At 43.2% G+C, this 21,386-nt stretch overlaps 1 protein-coding gene across 1 annotated transcript; it reads right to left on the reverse strand.

Moving 5' to 3' along the window:
• Positions 1-1,832: 1,832 nt before the first annotated feature.
• On the reverse strand, positions 1,833-21,263 carry setd1a (SET domain containing 1A, histone lysine methyltransferase). The gene is made up of 21 exons (XM_073493983.1): positions 21,015-21,263; positions 20,107-20,251; positions 19,922-20,020; positions 19,553-19,823; positions 18,852-18,994; positions 18,441-18,664; positions 16,465-18,181; positions 14,803-15,795; positions 14,226-14,393; positions 13,640-13,724; positions 13,412-13,554; positions 13,089-13,125; positions 12,810-12,996; positions 12,601-12,644; positions 11,166-12,460; positions 9,759-10,107; positions 9,366-9,547; positions 5,233-5,343; positions 4,585-4,704; positions 4,172-4,309; positions 1,833-4,042 (listed from the first exon to the last, which is right to left on the reverse strand). Exons 2-21 carry the CDS (start codon positions 20,242-20,244, stop codon positions 3,869-3,871), a joined length of 6,618 nt encoding a protein of 2,205 aa, XP_073350084.1. The 5' UTR covers positions 20,245-20,251; positions 21,015-21,263; the 3' UTR covers positions 1,833-3,868.
• Between the last annotated feature and the right edge of the window lie 123 nt (positions 21,264-21,386).

Consider the following 21,386-nt stretch of genomic DNA (forward strand, 5'->3'; position numbering starts at 1 on the left):
TAGTTCCAAAAATACTGTATAATATGAAAGATGCAGCATAAAATGTGTCACTCTTTAATTACATACAGTACATACTGGTACGTAATTTTAAGGGACATTCATCGGTATGTACATGAGGAGTCCTAAGATGTTCAGAGATGTAAAACCTACATGTTTCTCAAATCTGAATCATGAATGTTTAGTACTTTCTTCATTTGACAGATATTATAATTGGGTTTTGGAAGAATAAATGTATCCGCTAGCTAGACTGAATTAACTGATGTAGCACCCAATATGAACCCATACTTATAGGTTACTTTTGGTCTTTGAACTGCTGCCAATTCACTGTCAAGGCCATTACACACTATCATTTGGAGGCCATATAACCAGAAAACGGGTGAAAGGTCTTTCCTTGTTTGTACTGTGTAATTTAAAAAGGAAGCAGGTCAGCATGATGAACGCTGACACTAAGGACACGCACTTTGCGGATTTTTAAAATTACATATAAGTTGTTGGAGTAAGTGTTCCTGTAGAGGTTTAAACAAGACCGACATCTCCCACCAGCATGCTCACAGAGACAACGCTAGCATGTTGCTGTTTATCTTCTCACATTTGCAAATTAGCAGTAAATGCAAAGTAGGAAACAGCCAGGGACAGTGTATATTAGTCAGCATTCAAACAAATGTAAATGCATCCAATTTAGCCGAATGGCTAGTTTCCACCGGCTGTCCCTTCGCCTGATGTCAATGATCATCCAGGACGAGGCTGATGGCAATGTCATTAGTCTTGCAGACACTTGGTAATGAATCAAAACAGACATTTTGATGAAAGTTCAGAGAATTAAAGTTTTTAACAATTCATCCTCTGGGGAACATGGATGTCTACTGAGAATTGCATGGCAACAAATGTAATATTTGTTGAAATAGTTCAGTCTGAAAGTGGTGGACTGACCAACGGACCAACAGTCAAAGAGCCATAATGCTTACGTGGCTTATGAGATCTAAAACTTCTCAGATAATTTGCCAAAACTGGTCAGATGTTTAGCTTTCCTGTAAAACTTTACCTTCCCATTTCCTCACATCGTACCATAAGGTCAGAGTGTTTCATGTAGATTAGTGTGGTGGCTCTTGGCAACAGTATTTGGAAACAATTGCTGTCACCCCTGTAACAATAAAGCATTTAACTGTGCAGTTCAAGCACTATATTTGTACGTGACTATCAAGAGGCAATGTCCTGCCGTTTCCAGTTTCAACCAGCCTTATTTGTGACTCAGAGGAAAACAGCATTCCATTTTCAACAAAAACATGTGAAGTATTGTTTCATGACTTCAGTTCAGTTCTGGTAAGAAGTCCACCCCAGAATTACCAGACTCCCTGATTTTAACAGAATGATACACCTAGCAGGTTTAGCAGATGTTTTGTCAGCCTGATAACCCTTTCCGACTCAGGTCACCATCTGTGCCGTGAGCTTCAGCAGCTCTCCTTTCCCTGTCGTCATCTGGTGACTTATGAAATCTAGCGTTTGTAGGTCAGATTTCAGCACTTCCTCTCATGTTTCTCTCAACAGGAAACATCAGAGTTGCAGGTGCAGAACAGGATGATTTCAACTCTGTCAAGGAGGAAATAGGACTTTGTAGTTTCCACCACGCAAGCAACTTCCTGTTAAAACACCACAGTTTATCAGCAAGTTATTTATATGCACCGTCTGTCTGGTATGTAAAAACCTCCCAATTGGCTGTAAGGATCCTTAAGACAAACAATACTTGTCTTCCCACACTGGCTGAACTTTAGTGCTTCTTACAGTAGTATGACACAAAGTTATTGAAAGACAACATGAGGTTTTCATTTATTTAAAAAATATTTTAATGCACCATTAATAAAGGGTCCAACGCATTAATACAAGAGAAATATTGCAAATAATATTAAAATAATCATCAAATTAAAAGGAAAAACAATAAAAAATAAATGAATGGAAGGTATGTACATGTTTCCTCCTCATGGAGTGAGGAAAAGGAACAACATATTTACAGCTTGAAATCAGTGTGTTTCTACGAGAAACAAACACCTCTACAATATTTACATGTACTTCTTTGATTTTTTTTTTCCTTTCATCTTTTTGTCCTGTAGTAAAGAGGGTTGGTTTGTACTGAAAGGCTTTCACCGCAACAAAAAATATCTTACACATTTTTCCTGTTTGGGAGGGAACAAAATAAAGAGTCTTCTGCTAGTTAAAAGTTCAAAATGAAAGTTAAACTTTGGACGGCCATAGCCATATGAAAAACAGAGACAACATGAGGGCCATATACATCTTGCTGTCTGCAGCGTGTCACAAACCTGCTGAGCTTTATCTATAAATACCTTCCACCCATCTACACTGCAAACAGATCGTAAGCATGACAGTTGTTTGCCATAAGCCGATTAATGTTTCAGGGAGGGATGTTTTGTGTGGGGGGGAACGAGTCCACACACAAGTAGAATACATACTAATGCATTCTGGAAAGGCCCACAAAACAGTGGAAGAAGAATTTTCTAAACTAAACCTCTGAAGAGACCTGAACTAATCAAAAAAATGTGCCTTTTAAAAACATTTGTAGCACAGACTAAGTTAAACACCGACCACAGCATTTTTACTAGGGACCTGCGAGAGTTTGGTGGTGATCTTTGCTTTAAGGATTGAGGAAAGAAGAACTTGCACTTCACCTTCTGTTTGAGTAGGAATCTGACATTTGCTGGTTGAAACAAAAAAAAAAGAGAATAAGATGGAAGGAACAACTTAACACATACAGACAGACGGACACAAAGAGAGAGATCCTATCAAACAAACACAAGTTCTCCTCACAAGATGTTTTGGTGACATTGCTATAAACTGGGGGAAAAAAGAAAAATCACGGGCCAATTCTCTGTTGTGCTGATCCTGCAGACAAAAATTCAGCAGCCATGTAAAAATAAAACACATTTAGCTACAACTTAACTGACATATTTTCATGGTGGGTTAAAAACAATAGTTCTAAGGACTATACTTTTATCCAGGCAGAGTGCTATGGCAAATCAGGAGAGTAATGCACAGTGGAGAGGGGAAATAATGTTTTATAGTGGCTGGTGAATCCACTGAGGACAGTGGGTGGGTACACTGAAGCATATTTCACTGTAAGATTCTCACAGCGACTGCAACTAAATACCATCAATAACAGCAATAGTAATATTAATATATAATACTATGAAATGAAATTAAGAAAAAAAGCTCCAAAAGAATCTTCACACTTGGAAATCTTGCATAACTGAAGACCAAATTGATTGAAGTTTGTCAGCTTAAAAGTACGCCCTTAACAGGCGCTTTTAAAAACCCTGAATTTATCTGATATTCCTGTGCGTCTATGTGCGGATCTGTGTGGGTGGGAGGGTGCAGGGACACTGGAAGAGTGATCCAGGCTGTAGATAATGTGAGCGGACGTAGACATAGAATACCAGTGTTTTTTCAGTTTTCTTCCTTCAAACGGATATTGGCGTTGTGATAGAAAGACCTTTCATGCCAGGCTGTTGGAAACAACTTGGTCACAACCAATTACCCATTCTAGTTACACAATACTGCCACAGTAGAGTAAAAGGTGAAACGGAGACCGTCCTCATTGTTTTCAAATGCCAGGTAACAAAAACCCCACACACACTGGCTTGTGAAACTGCCAAGTGAAAGTAAAATGTGCGTGAAAAGTGCAAGTGTGTGCGTCTCTGTTTCCTGGGTATTCTGAGGACGGCTGTGAAGCCATCCGGAGGAGTGGCAAGGGGGTTTCAGAGGGTGGCTTTGTTTCGAGGTACACTCTGAGGAGGAGGGTGAAACAGGGGGTGTCTGGGTCTGGCTGGCTGTTGGCAAGTGAGGAAGAGAAGTGTGTCCACTAGTTGAGTGTCCCACGGCAATTCTCTGTTCCACACAGGCAGGGAATCTTGTTCTCCTCGAGGGGGAATTTGTAGTCGTAGGTGATCTCTTCATTGACGGCGATGGCCTGCTTCGAGTAGATCACGATCTTTTTCTGGGACTCTATGGTGATTACCTTGGCGTAGCAGTTTGGCTGGAGGAACAAAGTAATGAAAGACTAATGAGTGACAGCACCAGGAATAAAGAACATTATAACTAGTCATATGTAATAGCCTGCTTGCTATAACCCATATCAGTGTTGATTAAATAGGTTTAGACTCACCGTGCAGCAGTGGTTGATGAATCGAGCCAGGTTGCCACATTTGGTGGCATCTATAATTGTGTCGTGGTCCACTCTGAACAAGTAGCTGCTCCCAATGCCCTGCTGTGCGTACCGCTTCTCTCGATTGTCAGCCACCATCTGGAAACATGAGACACAAACATTTGCTCACTGATACTATATTAAAACCCAACCAACCACAACAGACGTGCATATAAAAAGGTGCATGAGAAACATTTGATTTAGTGTTATACTTACAGTGCTTTTTATTATAATGCACCAACAACGCAGGTGTATTATGCAAATGTTGTAGCTTCAACTATATAGAGGCCCGAATGAAATTAATATTTGGACAATTAATGGCTGCATGGGATGTCACTGGTTCAGCACAGACTGAAACAGACTTGAAGCAGTACCTGTCTGATGTTTTGCCCCACATACTCGATGACCATCTCATCAGCAGCAATGGGCTCCATGGCGAACAGGCCCCACTCGTGGATCCTACTGCGTCCAAAACGAAGCCTCTTCTTGCGGAACTGCACAAGGACAGACAAAACTCATTGTAACAAAGGTCTCGGTAAACATCTAAAAAGCATGTAGGCCTTACAAGAATATATACTTAAGGTTTTAATGAAACTCCAACCTGGTCCATGGAACATGTAAGCAGAAAATGCTGATTTAAGTAATTTCTGTTTGAGCGACTGTGATTTTGTAAGTAGATTCTGACTGATAAATAAACTCTTAGTCATCAAGACTATTTCTCCTTTCTGTATGTTCAACAGAGTTTGCGTTTGCTTAAGACTAGCACAAAATTTGCTGTGGATAAACAACAATTTTATGGTGGCAACTAGAGGAGATAGTATTGTTTAGTAAGCAAAGACTTAAGGTTTAATATGTTAAAGAAAAAAGCAGAAGACAGCAAAATAACGACATTGAGGAATATGATCTCCTCTTATTTCAGAAACAATGCACCTCGGACCAGGACCAGACTGGAGTTTCATGAAAACAACAAGTATCTGAGTAGGTACATTAGATTCCATGGTTGTTACTGGCTGTAACCGTACCTTAAGCTGGTTGAGTTTGAGCAGGTCAGAGTCCATGACAGCCGTGGTGCCAATGACAGTGAGGAGGCGGCGCTGCTCTGATCGTCTCTCTGATAGGACCCTGTTAGCTCCCTGGCAGAAAACAGACAGCAGCTAGCGTTAAGAGGGGGCACAATATCATGTTATCATATGGCCTTGAGCTGGAGAAACACTTTGACCTTAAATTTGTAACAGCCATGTTGGTGTGGATCAAGTTCATTTGGACACCAATTGTTAAGACTAAAGATAAGACTAAAGATAAGACTCTTGGCCAGATGACAAGAGAAGGGATGAAGGCAAGTTACAAACATTTCATCACTGCATACAGTTCAATATGGAGCGCAGATCCCCACAAGATGTGTCTGGGGGCAAACTGAGCCAGGTGTTGCAATAACATAGGTTTATCGAAAACTGCGAATCACTGCGACCACAAGAACATACAGTCATAAATGTGCACATAAGATATTAGACTGATGCGTCCAGTTGCAAGAATAGCTGTGAACAGACACACACACACACACACACACACACACACACACACACACACACACACACACACACACACACACACACACACACACACACACACACACACACACACACACACACACACACACACGATCTTCTCCAGGCTTAGGTGTGGCAGATAAGATAAACAAGACATGGAATCTAATATTAAACAAAAGTTGAAGCTAAAACTATTCAACACCACAACGGTGAGATAAATTTTAAACCTACTACAAATCATGAAGAAAGCCCAAATGTATGAAATACAGCTTCAGAAGTGATATAAAAAATATAAAACTGAAGGAGCTCTATCTTTGGTCCATGTCCCTTGGTTATGTCATGTTTTCAAGATAATGCATGTTTTCCTACTGTTTTAATTTATATTTCTTTGCAAATGAATCCCCTGAAGAGACCCTTACCAATGATGAATATAGCCTAACAACAATTATTACCTGTTTAGTCAATGGCTGTTACAGCTCATACCATGTTGTTGTAGGTAGTAGCTAGCAACTCTCTCAAAGTCATAGAAACAACAACGATGCTAATGACAAGAAAAAAAGATGACCTACATCAACACATATTTTTGCTTTTGTGTGTTTTCAACTCAGTAGCCGAGGTAGCTTCATGCATGCCAAATATTGTAACAGTAAACTGACTGACGAGAAGGAATGTACCATCCAAAGTTCATATTGGTCAACCTGAAAAGTTACATATTAGTTATAATATAATATAATTAAAGACTGAGTGCGTACCACAAACATATATTTTGTTCTGAAGAACACCACCAGTCTGTGCTTTGAAAACATTTTCACTGTTTACACCTGTACAGACAGACCACCAAGTAGACCAAACCACATCCCTGCGCACCTGGGAGGCAACAGGTACAGACTGTTTTCAGAACAGAGCTAATACCTTAAAATTGCTGGGCTACTTTGATCAGGACATCAAAGATGCTGACTTATGTGGTGCTCTTACATCTCATTTTGTGCTCAGTCAGTGATATTGTATCACTATAAACACTGAGGCTACACCAAAACAATATGCCCTGGGTGACAAAAATCTGAATTGCCTGTGCTGAGAATATAAGCACAGGCAATTCTTTCTCTTCTGCTTTTCTCCATGGTGATAAGACACCACACAAAGCCAGAATGGAAAACACATTGCTGGAAAATCCAGCTGTTTACAAATGACCTCAGTGTTCCTACCTTCCCTAACAACAAGGAACAGATATTTTTATCTAAGGAACCAAGAATTAATTAAGAAAAGCAAATATGCTGAAAATGAAAGCAGGAAAACGACTAAAAATGGGAAGAAAAAAGTGTGAAAGCGAGAGACAGAAAGAGTGAGTACACCATACACATGACACAAGGCACACATGTGTAACGGTGGTTTGGGGTTGAAAATCACTTAATGTTGTCAGGAACAAAAATGTTTTTGAATCTGGTGGATTTGGTGAGCAGATATTAAATGTTGCTCCCTCCGGAAGCTTTTCATAATGTGGGGGATCAGTTTGATTTTGGTTGCTTGATTTAAAGCATGCTGTTTGTAAATTAAATCCAGTGACAGGAGCAAATGGTGATATTTTGAGAGCCTTTAAGACAATGTGCTGTGTGGCTCAGACCACAGACTGCTTCCAAATGTTGCTAAACCAAATGCTGCCAGTCAGTGGTACAGCTTGAGTTTTACTTGTGATGTGGACGATGCTGAATTCCATGTTTTTTTTCTGTGCACAAGCTCTCCAGCAAATAAGCCTCCCCTCATTGTTTTTTTAATTGTTTTTCGAGCACTCCAAACATCTGTCAGCCATTTGTTTCATTCGGTTATACTTCAGCAAGTGTCGCACATCATTTACTTTATATTTACTTGTAAAATTTGTGCAAAAAGGGTTTTATCCTTAGATTTTCAATAACATGTTATATTTTATCATCCAATAAAAATGACTTCATTTATATAGCACCTTTCTTGCAGAGATGCAGCACAAATTCCTTCACAAAACAGCACTGAGGGGCCTTTCACTTCTACTACTTCCGTCGTTTGGTCAGGACTTTCAGACTTTTAACTTTGAGCCAAATCAAAATTACAGGCGTGAAAGCTCCCCTGGAGCACTGTCCAGATCAAACAACCCAACCATGGACCAATGAAAAGAGCTAGTCTCAGTCCAGATCAAATTAAGCCATGGTTTGGTTTCCTTTTGGGCGTGAAAACATTTTTTTGGATGGTTTGGACAGACCAAATAAAATCAACTCTGGCAGGTTGTCATCAGAACTGGAAAAAGGAAAAATGACTGCAATAGCATATGGGGAAAGGTCACTTTTTGATTATTTTCCATCTGAGAGGAAGAGAAAGACAGAGGATACGATAAGACAGAAGACCAATGCCACAAACCAATAAATTGAAAGTATAGGTAAATGCAGATCACATAGGTGATGACGACAAGATGTAGCATCAGTGCACTTGCATAATTACAATGTGAATTCTGACGTTATAATAAACATTTAAAATGAATGTCAGATAGTATATAGGATTTTCTAAATACCCTAAATTGAAATATAACTCTAGATAGTGTACTTCCAGTTTATTGTATCTGTCTGTCTACTACTGCAGAGACTATCTGGGTTAAGGTGACAGGAGTAATAATGACCGAAGATTTTAAGATTACTTTTTGTGTCTAATGAAATTTGTTACCATATCCTCTAATTGTGCAAAACATCTCAACACAAATGGTTAAGTTATGACGTTGCAAGCCACATCACTGTTCCAAACATCCATCACCATTCATCTCTAGCCTGCGGAAATCCTCTCCCCCAAAATTGTTAGTTAAATGGATCCAAATGACTGTGGCCAATTGTACTCACTTTAAATATTCCTGCCAATTAAACTCCGAAGGGGTTTTATCAAGCATCACATTAACTTTCAACAATAACCATATTCAGCAACCACTAGACCCCCTGACACTGGACCCCAGCGCAGAGCTGGAGAATATCATTCTTTCCACAACTTAGTTTATTTGGAAGTACATGAGGACTTCTTGAGAACTTCGCCTGAACTTTCCAAACAATCAAGCCCACCATATTTCCACAGTAACAGTCTAAACATCATTGCAAGCCTGATAAAGAGGGTTTCAATTTGCTAATAATCATGCTTGTCTTTACTTTTAGAGCTTGACGTCTGGGCTGCATTTTATCCTGCGCTCTCAATATTTATTTAAAGACATTTTGTGCAAGCCATTATCAAGATTAATGGTGAATATTAACTCAACAAGCTGAGTCCAAGTAATCCAGCCTGATGCTGGCTGGAATCTTGAAAGAAATGGACGGACCAAACTTGAAAAGCTCTGCTTTATAGTTAAGACAATTCTTGTATAGTTTAAAGTTTATATCTTCATTATTTAACTTTATTTGTCTATTGTTTGTCTGATAATGTCAGAACAACAGACCTCAACAGGCTAATATTTTGAAAATCAATTGGCAAAATCATTGGCGAACCATAGATTCAAGTCCATTGCTGTTACAAACGCCTCTCTAAGAATTATAACGGTGGTAAATAAAAAATATGACTTTACTGCAACAAATGGATAATACTGTCAAAGACTGAAAGTGTGAGCCTACCGAAGTGTCGACATTCTCCACCTCTCGTATGACCTGCTCGGGCAGGTCCAGGTCCAGATAGACATCCTTCTCCTTGCGGCTGATGGCATAGTAGCCCTCACTCCTGGCACAACCGGTCACATGCTCACGAAGCTGTCCAGCTGCGCTCTTCTTCTTACGCCGAGGGTTCGGCAAATTGGTTAGTGCAGCTCAAAGGTCAAGGACAACAGCAGGAAACCACACAGACATATGAAGACATAACACACTTTATCCATTAAAAGACAAAAAAAGACTATGTGGGCTACTTATTGATTGAAAAACCATTGATGGTCTGAACATTGGTAATTGGGAGGTAATTTTCATGGCAATCACACACACATATTTAGAGCAGACAGTAGTCATTGATAAGGATATTAGTGTGGGTGACCCAGTGAGTATCATTGAGCCAGTCAGAACTGTGGTCGTCCTGCAGCAGCTTCTCATAAGTCTTCTTCAGCAACATCAAGTCTTCGCCGTCCAGACCGGAGTTCCAGATGTCATAAAGGATGGTCATCTGCTCAAACTCACTGCGGTTGTCGAACTTCAAAGTTAATGGCTGGGGTGCTGGGACAGGTTTTGGCCAGCGCTGGGATGATGTTACCCCTGCCTCCTGCAGAAAGAGGCGCTCACTCTTCCTCAACTCTTCAACCATCTCATCATCTGTGTCAGAGCTGGACAGTTCCCCAGACTCCAGCTCCTCCACATCCACATCTTCCTCTGAGTCCTGCAGAGAGGAAGAGGAATATTACTACCAAGTAACAAACGGAGCACAAGTAGGCACAAGCACTAAGGCTGTGTTACCACATCCATTGTTGCCTTCTGCTTTCTAGTCTGTTTAAGGTTCAGTACAAATTAAGTAACAGACTTGGATTTACCAGATTACACATATGTGTATGTATATATATATATATGTTTGTGTGTGTATATATATGTATGTATGTTGGGTCATTAACATTAATCTTCATGGTTAACATGCACAGAAGAGATTCCTGAGGATCTGTCTGATTGAGATGACACGAATAGATCATGTACTAAACTGTACGTTTGTTTCGCAGTAATCAACAGAAAAAGCATGCAGCAAAACAGAAAACCTTCTGTTTTTTTCTGTTTGAAGCAAATGGCTCAATTAGTTATAATCAGCCTGGCATGCATGAGGAAAATCTCACTGCACAAGCATGGAAGTTAACAGGAGGTTTAGGCTGTTGGCCAAGTACCCGCCTGACATTAGCCTGAAGTTTTCTAAACACCAACTGAACACATTTCTAAAACACTGAGGCAGCGTCAGTAGGTTGTGTTGATTACATCAGCAACGCTAATTAGTGTTATGACAGAGAGGAGCACAGGGGCACATCTCTGCTCCAAAAACATCTTCTGTCCACGAACTCCAATTCATCACACAGACAGGATACAATGGTGGCAATATAAATCTTGTCAAGCCAGTTTAAAAACAGTTCTTTACTTTTTTATCATATTAAAATATACTGTAGTTCTGTAACATGTTGATATTCCCATTGATTGATACTTTAATTTAATATAGTTGGGAAATTTTGTGGGATCTTGTCACTTTTTTTCCCAGGGAAAAACCCTGATGGCATTACCATAAAAACATCAAACGTTTGCGTGCCACCAACACATAACTTAAAATTGGACCTGCAGATGAGTCATACAGTATTTCTATTGTGTCAGCATGTCTGTTGTGACATATTGTTACCTATGACACACTACGTCTACGGTAACAACATCCACAAGCATTTACAGGAAAAAACAAGAAGTCCCACGCACCTCTAGTTTCCGCTTCTTCTGTTTCTTGCCCGGCTGCTCCTTCTGTTTTTTTGTGTGAGGAACCTCAACGTTTTCTTTGTCTTTTCTTCTCCTCTTTTTGCTCTTGTCCTTTTCAAGTTCATAACCTTTGCTAACCATGACCTTCTTTGACGATGGAGGTAGACCTGCAGCCTGGCCAGCATCCTCAGACGCACAAAGAACTCCCATTGAAGGTAAGTATTCTCCTGTATCTCCCCTGGATGGTAATGCCTCTCCAATGACCTCCTCTGGTGCTTCAAGCACCCCAGAAATTGTGTTGAGGTCTGCTGGGAGCAAGACAGAGGAGTCTTTGGAGGAAGTCCTTTTGGTACCAGGTGGTACTTGGAGAACAGGGGGTTTGCAGTAGTTGTGCTCCATAAGGACAATTACACACTCTGGGCTCATTACCAGAGCCAGTGACTCTGGTGAGAAGAGATCCTCTTCCATCTTCTGCTCCTCTGCCTCATCAGATGTCTCCGTCTCTTCTGAGTCCCCAGCGTCAGGGTCCATTTTCAGGGCTACATCAGCCAACACAGACAGGTCAGTGGTTGAAGCTGAGGCCAGCTGCAGTAGGCTTGATGCCCCCAGCTGCTCCCTAAGTCTCAACCTCTGCTCACTTTCTTCCTCATCATCTTCCTCTCTGAGTGAGTGACAGGAAGAAGCAGACAAGCTGGTCGTCCGCGGCCTGCCTCTGGACCGTTTGTTGACAGGAGGTGGAGGAGGGGCCTCCTCGAAGGCCATTCTGCACATAGAGGCATGGTCCAATGGCAGGTTCTGCACAGTGCGGCACACCATGACAGGAGGGCCGGGAGATTTGGGGGAGTCTTTGCCTGCACCCCTTTTTCCAGGGGATTTGACAGGGGTGGTCTGAGGAGAAATGGGTGGTCCCTTTTTGGACTCTTCGGAATCTTGGGTTCGTCCAGGCGGGGGCACAATGAGGGCATTGCCTTCACCTGGTTTGGAGGCAAAGGGGAGCAGTTGGATGCCCAAAGTGGGACGAGCTGATGGGGTTGACGCAGCAGTGACAGGGGAGTCTGTAGTCTTGCTAGGGGAAAGGAGAAGAGATTCACCCGCCACTTGTGAGGGAGACGGAGATAGCGGTGCAGTTGGCGGCTGCGTTTTGCTGTCGTTCTCGCCTGTGGAGAAAGAGACAGTCTTCCTGCGTTTCTTGAGAGGGGGCACAAGGACAACAGGGGATGAAGGACGTGGGTATGGGGGCGATGGAGGACGCTTGGTCGGTGCTGCTGTTGCATCTGCTTTGCTGTCCTTGGCTTCACCTGAGAGAAAATGACAGTTTTGAAAGACTGATTCACAGATTTTTTAATTGCTGCACTATTTTTAAAGCTGCGAAGCAGCTACAGCCACATTCCAAAGAGTGTATTGTAGTTAATGATGTTGACAATAACTTTGGACTTACCTGTTTTGACCTCTGTCTTTGGAACAGCAGCAGCATTATTTTCCCTGAGAAAAACAGAAGAACATTTTTTTAACCAGCCATAATGAGAATCACATATGATTATGTAACTTTGACAGAATGTGTTCAACAGGTTAGATCTCCTTCAGCCACGCTCAAAGACATGGAACAAACAACGACATGGAAAAAGCACAGAATTTCAAACTTCATACCTGTCATCCTCCTTCTCAGTTGTGCTGTCCATGGTTGACTCATCCATGCTGTCGAGCCCATCACTATCAGCCCTCTCTCCTTCCTCTTCATCTTCAGAAGAAGATGAAGATGAAGATCCTGAAGAGGAAGAGCCCTCAGATGACGAGGAGAGGCTCTCATCATCACTATCAGCACTAAGGGCATCGTCTAAAAGAAAAGAATTTGGTATCATTTCTGCCTTGACTTAAAGTAAACATATAAACAAAGACACAGTAATAACATTACAAGTTGTCATTTACCATCAGACTCCTTTTCGCTTTCCTCTTCTTCATCCTCCTACAAATAAAAAAGGCTTTAGTTAAAACACTAAAAGATCACAGTGAAATGCTGCCATCTAGCAATCAGTAAGAGTAAGAGCATGATGTTAACACAAAGCAAAAGAAAAATCCAGCTCCTTACATGCCATATGAATCAAACATTCAAACTAATTCATAATTAATACATTTTCAAAAAGGACTTACTTATGTACCTAACTTGTACGTGTGCTTTATCTTTAGTTTATTTTGCATTGTATTGTTTGCTTTAAAAACGAACAAACAAAAATAATAAAAAAACTACACACCTTTTCACTCGAGGAGCCGTCAGACGTTTCTTCTCCCTCGCTGCCAAGCTCCCAAGGTTTACGACTTCTTGGCTTCTTTTTCCTCCTCTTGTTGTCCCTTTCTGCTCCACGCCGGTCTGCCTCTGGCATTCTCCCCTCAGCAGCTGGAAACAAGACAACAGTGTAAGAGGTATATGTAGCATAACTATGAACTCAACCATCCATTTAAGATTTTCAATATAGGCAAACCTTCATCATCCTCGTCTGGTGGGGTTGAGGGTCGCGGCCTTTTCATGTCTCCCTCTTCAAACTCGAGAGGTTCTTTCCTCTTCACCTGAACACAATTTGACACCAACAATTTTTTTTTAGAAACCAACAGACACAGTCAAGAAAGTACTTCAATAGTTCTGGCAAATTTTGACAACTACGATGAACTTATATCACAAAATCTGACACAATACACTAGAGCAATTTTTTCCCATATTTTGGACTATATCCATATATGATTACATTACATACACAAAACATATGATTAATTGTGCTGGAGTCCTGGCAGTGCATTTAGGACTGTAAGTATGTAAAATTTTAATCTGCAACCACTACTGTTAGGGAATGTCTTCTTTTAAAATGCAAAGTAAATAACATTGGTTCCAATTGAAGGTATGCAATGATGAGGACACATTTACTGATTGATAAAATTGACACTTGCCAGTGTATATGTAATCGAATGTGTGTATATATATATATATATAGGTATTTTAATTTTTCAAATCTGAGGGTGAGCTGTCAAACATGGATATACAGGCCAAGATCTGCCACAGTGTGGTGCTTTTACCTTGAAGGAAGGCAGCCGTAGTGCTCCTCGGAGAGAAAATCCCTCCACGCCACCACTCTTTGCCCAATCCACAAGAGACGTGAGAGGCTCCCGAGGACGGTTGACTTTCTCCTCTTTTTTCTCATCATCCCGTAAGGCAGACACCCCCCTTACCATTGTCTGGAAAGGCTAGAAGCGGAAAATATTTACAATTTAAAATTTGTATTCCCCTTTTGTATTTCACATTATAACAATCCCTGATCAATGTGGTCAAGAGAGGAAGGCAAATTGAAACTGCCACGTAGTGACAGCTTTGGAAAGCAAAACATCCTCTTGCTAGTGACAAGGCTTTTCCCTATCTTTAATCTTTTTAAACTGAAAATTTGCCAAATTTGTAGCAACACTGCACATAGATCATACAATCTGCTTGAAGCAAAGGACATTTTCAAAGAGATTTAGTCTATAGTTCAATGAAACAACCCCTTAAAAAAGGTACAAAGAAGTGGATAAACCCGTTTTCTTACCTTCACACAAGAAACACATTAGCAAGCCTAAAAACCAAGACAATGCCAGCATTGTTGCGATTATTCTTCCTTACCTTGGCCTTAGTCTCTTTCCTCTCCCACCACTCGTCAAAGGTTGCAAAGGCAACGTTCTCCACCATTTTGCGGTTCAGGTCCCTCTGCATGATGTTTTTCATTTCCTGGATCAAAGCAGCCAGGACCATCTGCACTGTGGCTTCATTCGGATTCTCAGCCAGTATGGGCATTGCCTCCCCAGGAGCCCTGTACTCATCTCCATCCCCGGGCAGCATGGTGCCATAGCCAGGTGGAGGCATGTAAGAGGGGTACTGTGGTGGTAAGACGTGTGGCGGCCAGCCAGAATGGGGAGGCGGGATGCCATGGTGTGGAAGGGGGGGTATCTGAGTACTGTGGGGGTCAGGGTAAGGGTATGGCATGTGAGGGGGCATGTAGCGGTGGTCCTGGTCGTAATGAGAGCCCGCCCCGCTCCCCTCTTGGTCCATGTAGGGATGGTGTGTATGGGGTGGTGGCATAGAGTGGAGATGGTATGAGGTGTAGTCTGCAGTGGCTGCCTCACCAGGGCCTGGGGTGCCGTTGGATGACGACATACGCATCTGGTGTAAGCGACTTAGCATGTGGGTCTGCATTTGGAAGGACATAGGAGCTCCACCGCTGTATTGGTTCATCAGCTCCATGGAGGTGGCATAGTCATACATGTGGTGGGGCATGGGAGGAGGATACTCGGGGTGCAGCTCCATGTGGGGAAGGGGAGGGATCCCTGGGGGAGGTGGGGGCTGGAGGGAGTAACCAGGGGGAGGTGGAGGAGGCAAATGAGGAGGGTAGGAAGGTATGGGAGGGTGCATGGAGGTGCCAAAGTGCTGTGCAGAGTCAGAAATGGGTGGGGGTGAAGATGAAGGGTCTGTTGTTTGTGAAGGCATGGCAGCCTGGGATGAAGACGGAGAGGAACCTGAGGTGACTGAGGGCTGGTGGGTCGTCACCGTTGTTATGGTAGTCGTCTCCTCCTCCTCGTCTGAGATCTCCATGTCTTCCCCGGAGGAATGAGGAGAGGACTGAAAAAAAAACCCAACAGAATTGACTGTTTTAAGTTGGGAAGCCACATGCTTTTAAAAGTGGAGCTGCAGAGATAAATCACAACCTCAGAGTTTAGTGTGCGTACATAGCATATTAATGCTATGCTTACTTACTACCATGTGTACTTAACATGTAATTTCTTTTCGCTTTGTTTTTCTTCTTTTGCACGAAAAAAGTCCTTCGTTTGCAGACGTTTTAATAATAATGAAAACCCCTTTTCCATTTACAAAAATGTTCAAAAATACAAAAAAATATTTTTAGTTTGTTTATTTTTGGGTTGCTTTGACTAAAGTAATAAGCTGCCTACAAACATCCAGTGTTACGAGCACAGCAATAAATATCAGCATTTTTTAGAACGATTTGGCAAGTGAGAACTCGAGCTGCATCAATTAACCAATTAGTTGTCAACTATTACATTAATTGCCACCATTCTGAAAATCAACGAATTGGTCTAAGTCACTTTTTAAGAAAAAAGACAAAACAAGACATTTGCAGACTTTATCTTTGGCTTTGGGAGACAATGAACAACATTTTAGAGAAAAATCAACAATGAAAATAATCGTTAGTTGCAGCCCTACTGACAACCATGACACTTGGGACCCAACAGTCCGATCCCTGTAGTTTTATTTACGTGCTACTGATCTTACCTGACTTTGTCCATTGTAAGGTGGTGTGTGCGCTCCTGTCCTGCTGCGTGTATCAGCAGATGCAGCCTGTGAAGACTCCTCCTGCAAAGCTCCAGTCCCAGTGAGGCCAACCTGGGGCTGGGGTTCCTCTGGTGGCAGGATGTGGGAGGAGTAGGTGGAAGAGGATGGTGTAGTTGCTGTAAGTACAGTGGGACTCTTCCTACCTTCTCCCCCCTTTCCCCGTTTCCTTCCTCTGTGTCCATCCCTGTCTCTTTCCCCTTTTCTCCTGTGGTCCTTCTCCCCATTGTCTCCCACCTGATTACCACTTGTGTGCTCTCCTGTTACATCGCCTGACCCACCTCTTCGCTCTCCTCCATCCCCCCGCGTGCCCCTCTGCTTCTCCTCTTTCCTATCTTCCTCATCTTCTTCGTCAGAGGCAAGGAAAGAAAATTTAGCCTTTTGTTCCTTTAGGAGCATCTCAATACGAGAGTCAAGGCTGCTGCTGTGGTAGACGAATGGTAAACTCTCATTGGTGGAATCTGGCTCTGGGGAGGAGGAGTCACGTTGAGGGGGTGGTGGGGAGCAGGAGGAGGTGGGAAGATGGTGTGGGAGGGAGGTAGAGGAAGGGGAGGTAGAGGAGGAAGCAATGGAGGGCTGGGGTGGAGAGGAAGGTGGCGGCGTCTTTGGCGGTACGGGTGGAGTGCTTGGACGGCGCTTAGGTTTTGTCCACTGCTCTTCGCGGACAGGACTATCCTGGTTGAAGTCCAGTGTTCCAAGTGTCTCAGCTACAGCCGCTGCAATGACTGAGGCTGGCGGGAGGGGAGGTGGCGGTGGAGGAGGTGGTGGCAGAGCACTGTGATGACCAGCGTGGTAGTCTTTTTCAGCACCTACTGAAGGCAGAGAGCCCCTCTCTGACAAGCTTGTGCCCCCGAGACGGGTGGAAACGTCCAATCCCTGAGGAGGGGCTGGGGCAGGCTCTTTGGAGGAGGAGTATGCAGAGTAAGATGAGGGGGGAGGAGACATGCTGTTTGAGGAAGAGCGGTAAGAATTGGAATTGTATCTGGGGTCAGAGCTGTTGGAGTAGTCACTGTCTCGGTCTCTGTCTCTATCCCGGTCTCGGTCTCTGTCTCTATCCCGGTCGCGGTCATGGCTGCTCCTTCTGCGGCTGCTGCTGCCATGGTGGTTGTGAGAATGGTGGTGGTTGCGGTGTCTCTGGTGGCTGTGTTCACCTGATCGAGAGCCCAGGCTGTCTCGCCGGTACCCCCTCTCGTCCCTGCGTTCTGAGTGGTGATGGGAATGATGGGAATGGTACTTTGAGGAAGAGTTTGTGTCTTGCTGGTGGTGGTACGATGACCTTCTGGAGCCAATAGCCCCTGGCCCGTAGCGGCCCCCTGAGTCTCTGTCCCGGTCCCGCTCCCTGTCTGACATTGGGGGCTGATCATACTGGGTGGCAAGAGGTGGTGGAGGCATTGCGGAGTGGTGCGCTATGTGTGGCCCAGGCCCTCCAGCACTGGGGTATGGGGGGTAGCACGGCGGCTCGTTGGGACGGTATGATGGGGTTGGGGGATACATAGGGCGACCTCGATGATACACTGAAGGTTCTTGCGCATCCTCAGAGTAGCGAGACACTTTGTATCCTCCGACAGTAGATGAGACTGCGGAAGACGAGGAGGAGGAAGGTAGCATGTCCTGGGGAGGGTAGCCACTGCCCAAAGTGCCAGTGTTGTAGCCAGTATGCCTGCAAGACAAAAATGAAGTAGATTTTGAATTATCACTATTTTTGGACCGAAGCATGATTGACACTCACAATAACGTAACATCAGAATCCGATTCCTGCTCTTCTACAAACTACCTGTGCCACTACTGCCAGTTTGCTAAAGATATCGTTTCTAAGCTTTGACTGAGGGATCTGAATTTGCCTCATGATAATGACAGTAGCAAGGCAAAGGTAAAACTCTCATGTGAAACTCTCTATAAGCTAAACAGCAATGACTGACCTGTTGCCGCTGTAGCCGGAGTCTTGTGAGAAAGGGGTCCCAGATCTGGAGCTGTAAGGTGTTCCTCCACCTCCCTGAGATGATGCAGAGGGAGGCGTATCCAGACGCTGATCACTGTACCCAGTATCGGCAGAGCAAGGGGTGACGCTACCTGATGTGAGGGCTTGGACACCTGCTGCCAAAACCGCAAGCTCACTGGAGAGCCTCCGCCTGATTTCTGATGACTGTGCAGCAAAAAGAAATTGAAATTTTGAAATCAAGCAAGTATGATTCACTCTATGATTCCGCTGAATTTGATTCAGAGTGTGTGCAAGCAATGACTTATTATAATAATAATGATGCTGCAAAAACACTTAATATTCATTCACAATTCAGCTCTATTTGATCATTAAATGAGTGAAGTGACAATACCGTGTCAGGCTGTGGCTGTGGCTGTGGCTGTGTTGGGGCCTGAGGCTGGACCCTGTCCGTCAAAGCCTTGCCTCCCAGGGGCACAGTCTGAGGAGTGTAGGACCCGTTCACTATCAGGTCATAATACTTCTGCCTCTGCTGGCCTGGGTAAAATAACGGAAGGCACAAAAATAAATAAATGCTGTGAAATGAGCTCATCAACAACACAAATGGAATCTACTTATAATGAGGTTTCAAAGACAAACTCCATTAGGTTTAAAAGCCTCCACCAAGAGTCAGCTAATCTGTTTTATTTGTCTCATTTGCTTTAAGGACTGTCTGTTAGTTAGCATGACATCTCAAAAACATGGTAACGGATTTTGGTTTAATTATGTGGGAAATTGGGGCATAGAACAAGTGAGTAACTTTGTTATATCTGGGATAAAGGTGCAGATAGAGGAATTGAAAAATAGGATTTTTTGTTTTAGACACCGTCAGTATTTTCTCATTAACTACATCTCTTTCTTGAATTAAATAAAGAGCTTACGTATAAAGTCTATCTCCCAATGGTGCTTCACTATGTGTATTACTATGTATTAATACGTATATACAGATTGTAAAATGTGGAGGATTTGTCTTTTTAAACTTAATATTAATATAAATATTTCAATTTGTGTTGAGGGGAATGAGTGTTTAATGTGTTTTAAGGCGTTTTAGCTTACCTTTTATATCCAGTTGAGCATGAATGATGTTACCCATGACAGAAGTATTGTGCAGTTGCTTGACTGTGTCCTTGGCTCCTCTGGTGCTGGTAAACAACACCCTGGCCAGGCCCAAGTGCTTCCTAGTCTTCGGGTGAAACAGGATTTCCATCTCCTCCACCTCACCAAACTTGGCACACATTTCTGCCAAAAAGGGCTCCTTGATGTTGTCATTAAGTCTAGCAAAGGTCACCTCCTTGAGGGGTATGGGACCCACATAGAACTCATCGAGCTGTGAAGAAAATCGGCAAAATCAGCGAGAAGAATTTGTCATGCCAAAAGATGAAGCTACTGTGTTGGGTGAGATTAATGTTGACCGCCTATTCTCACCTTAAACTTCGGCACTGGCAGGGACAGCTCTGTATACCTGGACCATAGTCTCCGGGGTCTTGGGTCCCGCAGTTCACCCACGGGAGGAAATCCAGAGTCCTGGGATAATTATACAGGTTGCGGCTCAAAAGATACATTTCAAGGCACACACATTACAGACTAGAGAAAGGTGAACTTCAACTCACTGGCACACTGAAATGCACTCCATCATATCTGTAGATTTTCTGTGTGACCCGCCGAATGGCTGGGTCCTGGACGAGTTTGTAGCTCTTCCACTGCAAACTGACAGCTTTTTGTGAATCTGCCCCACCGTCTGGATCCATCCTACAACTGAATGTCAAAGGGAAACCATGATTTCAGACATTGCAGCAGCTACAGCTTGGGGACAAAACCTCAGCAGAGCAGTCGCCACGAGAAGCGAAGATTTGACAAATTATCTGCAGAATAGAGAAATTCTGATCTGAAATGCTGCAGTAATTACAGCCAAAGTATATTCGGCCGCTGGCAGTAGGTACACCGATAACGTAACTGAACGTGCAGCTGCGTCACATCAGTTAGCCAACTTTTTCTGATCAATGCCTGTTAATAGTAATCTTGAAGACACCAAGACAAAAAAATAATTAAACAGGATAATAACCGGGACGTTTCTAGCCTCGAGTAAGATGCTGCGTGCTGTCAAAACAATGACCAGCGTTACGTCACTGAGCAGTTAGTTCAGCTAGCAACCTGCTAGCTGCACCAACAAAATGCTAAGAAACTGCATTTTCCAGCGTCAAGACAGAGTTCACGATACATGCAGATGAAATCGGGTTCCGAGCGGTTCCACATGAACCACATCATCGGTAGCTACTGCGTTAGATAACGTCAACCGATGTTAAATTACTTATGCCTTCTCGCTTTAGCTAGGGCAAGTTAACGCTGCCGCTGGCTAATGCTAACTAGCAAGAAACACCAAGTTAGGAGTCAAACTCTGATCTTATTGACCCTCCGCTCACATCGCTAACAATTTATCCGTGACATTCACGTTACGCACCTATCTTTTAGGCTCTACCTACTTGTTTTGCCCTCCAGTTCGCCTAAATTCAGACCTCACCTCTTCAAGACCTACTGCCCGCTCATCCGAGAGTAGCAACCCGCCGCTACAGTGTAGGCAGCTACAGCCAGGCCCGGGAGACGAACAAGAAAAACACTGAGCCCCTAACAGAAAAGGGACGTCTCCGATTTTGCGCCAAAGCAAATCTGACGAGCTAAAATGATGTCGCTATCATTCCGGTAGTTAGCCAAGGCAACAACAAGCCTCCCCGAGCGGTGAAGCCATTGTTTTCGCTTTAAAATCCCTGTATTGTGGAGCGAGCCGCCATCGCGTAACCAACCTGAAAGCCTCGCCTGTTCTCCATCAGTTATGCGAATGCAGCCTCCGATTGCGGATCCGCACTTTCGTCAATCCAGATAACTAAATTTAAAA

This window comes from Pagrus major, chromosome 23 (genome assembly GCF_040436345.1).
Source record: "Pagrus major chromosome 23, Pma_NU_1.0".
NCBI classification, from domain to species: Eukaryota; Metazoa; Chordata; class Actinopteri; order Spariformes; family Sparidae; genus Pagrus; species Pagrus major.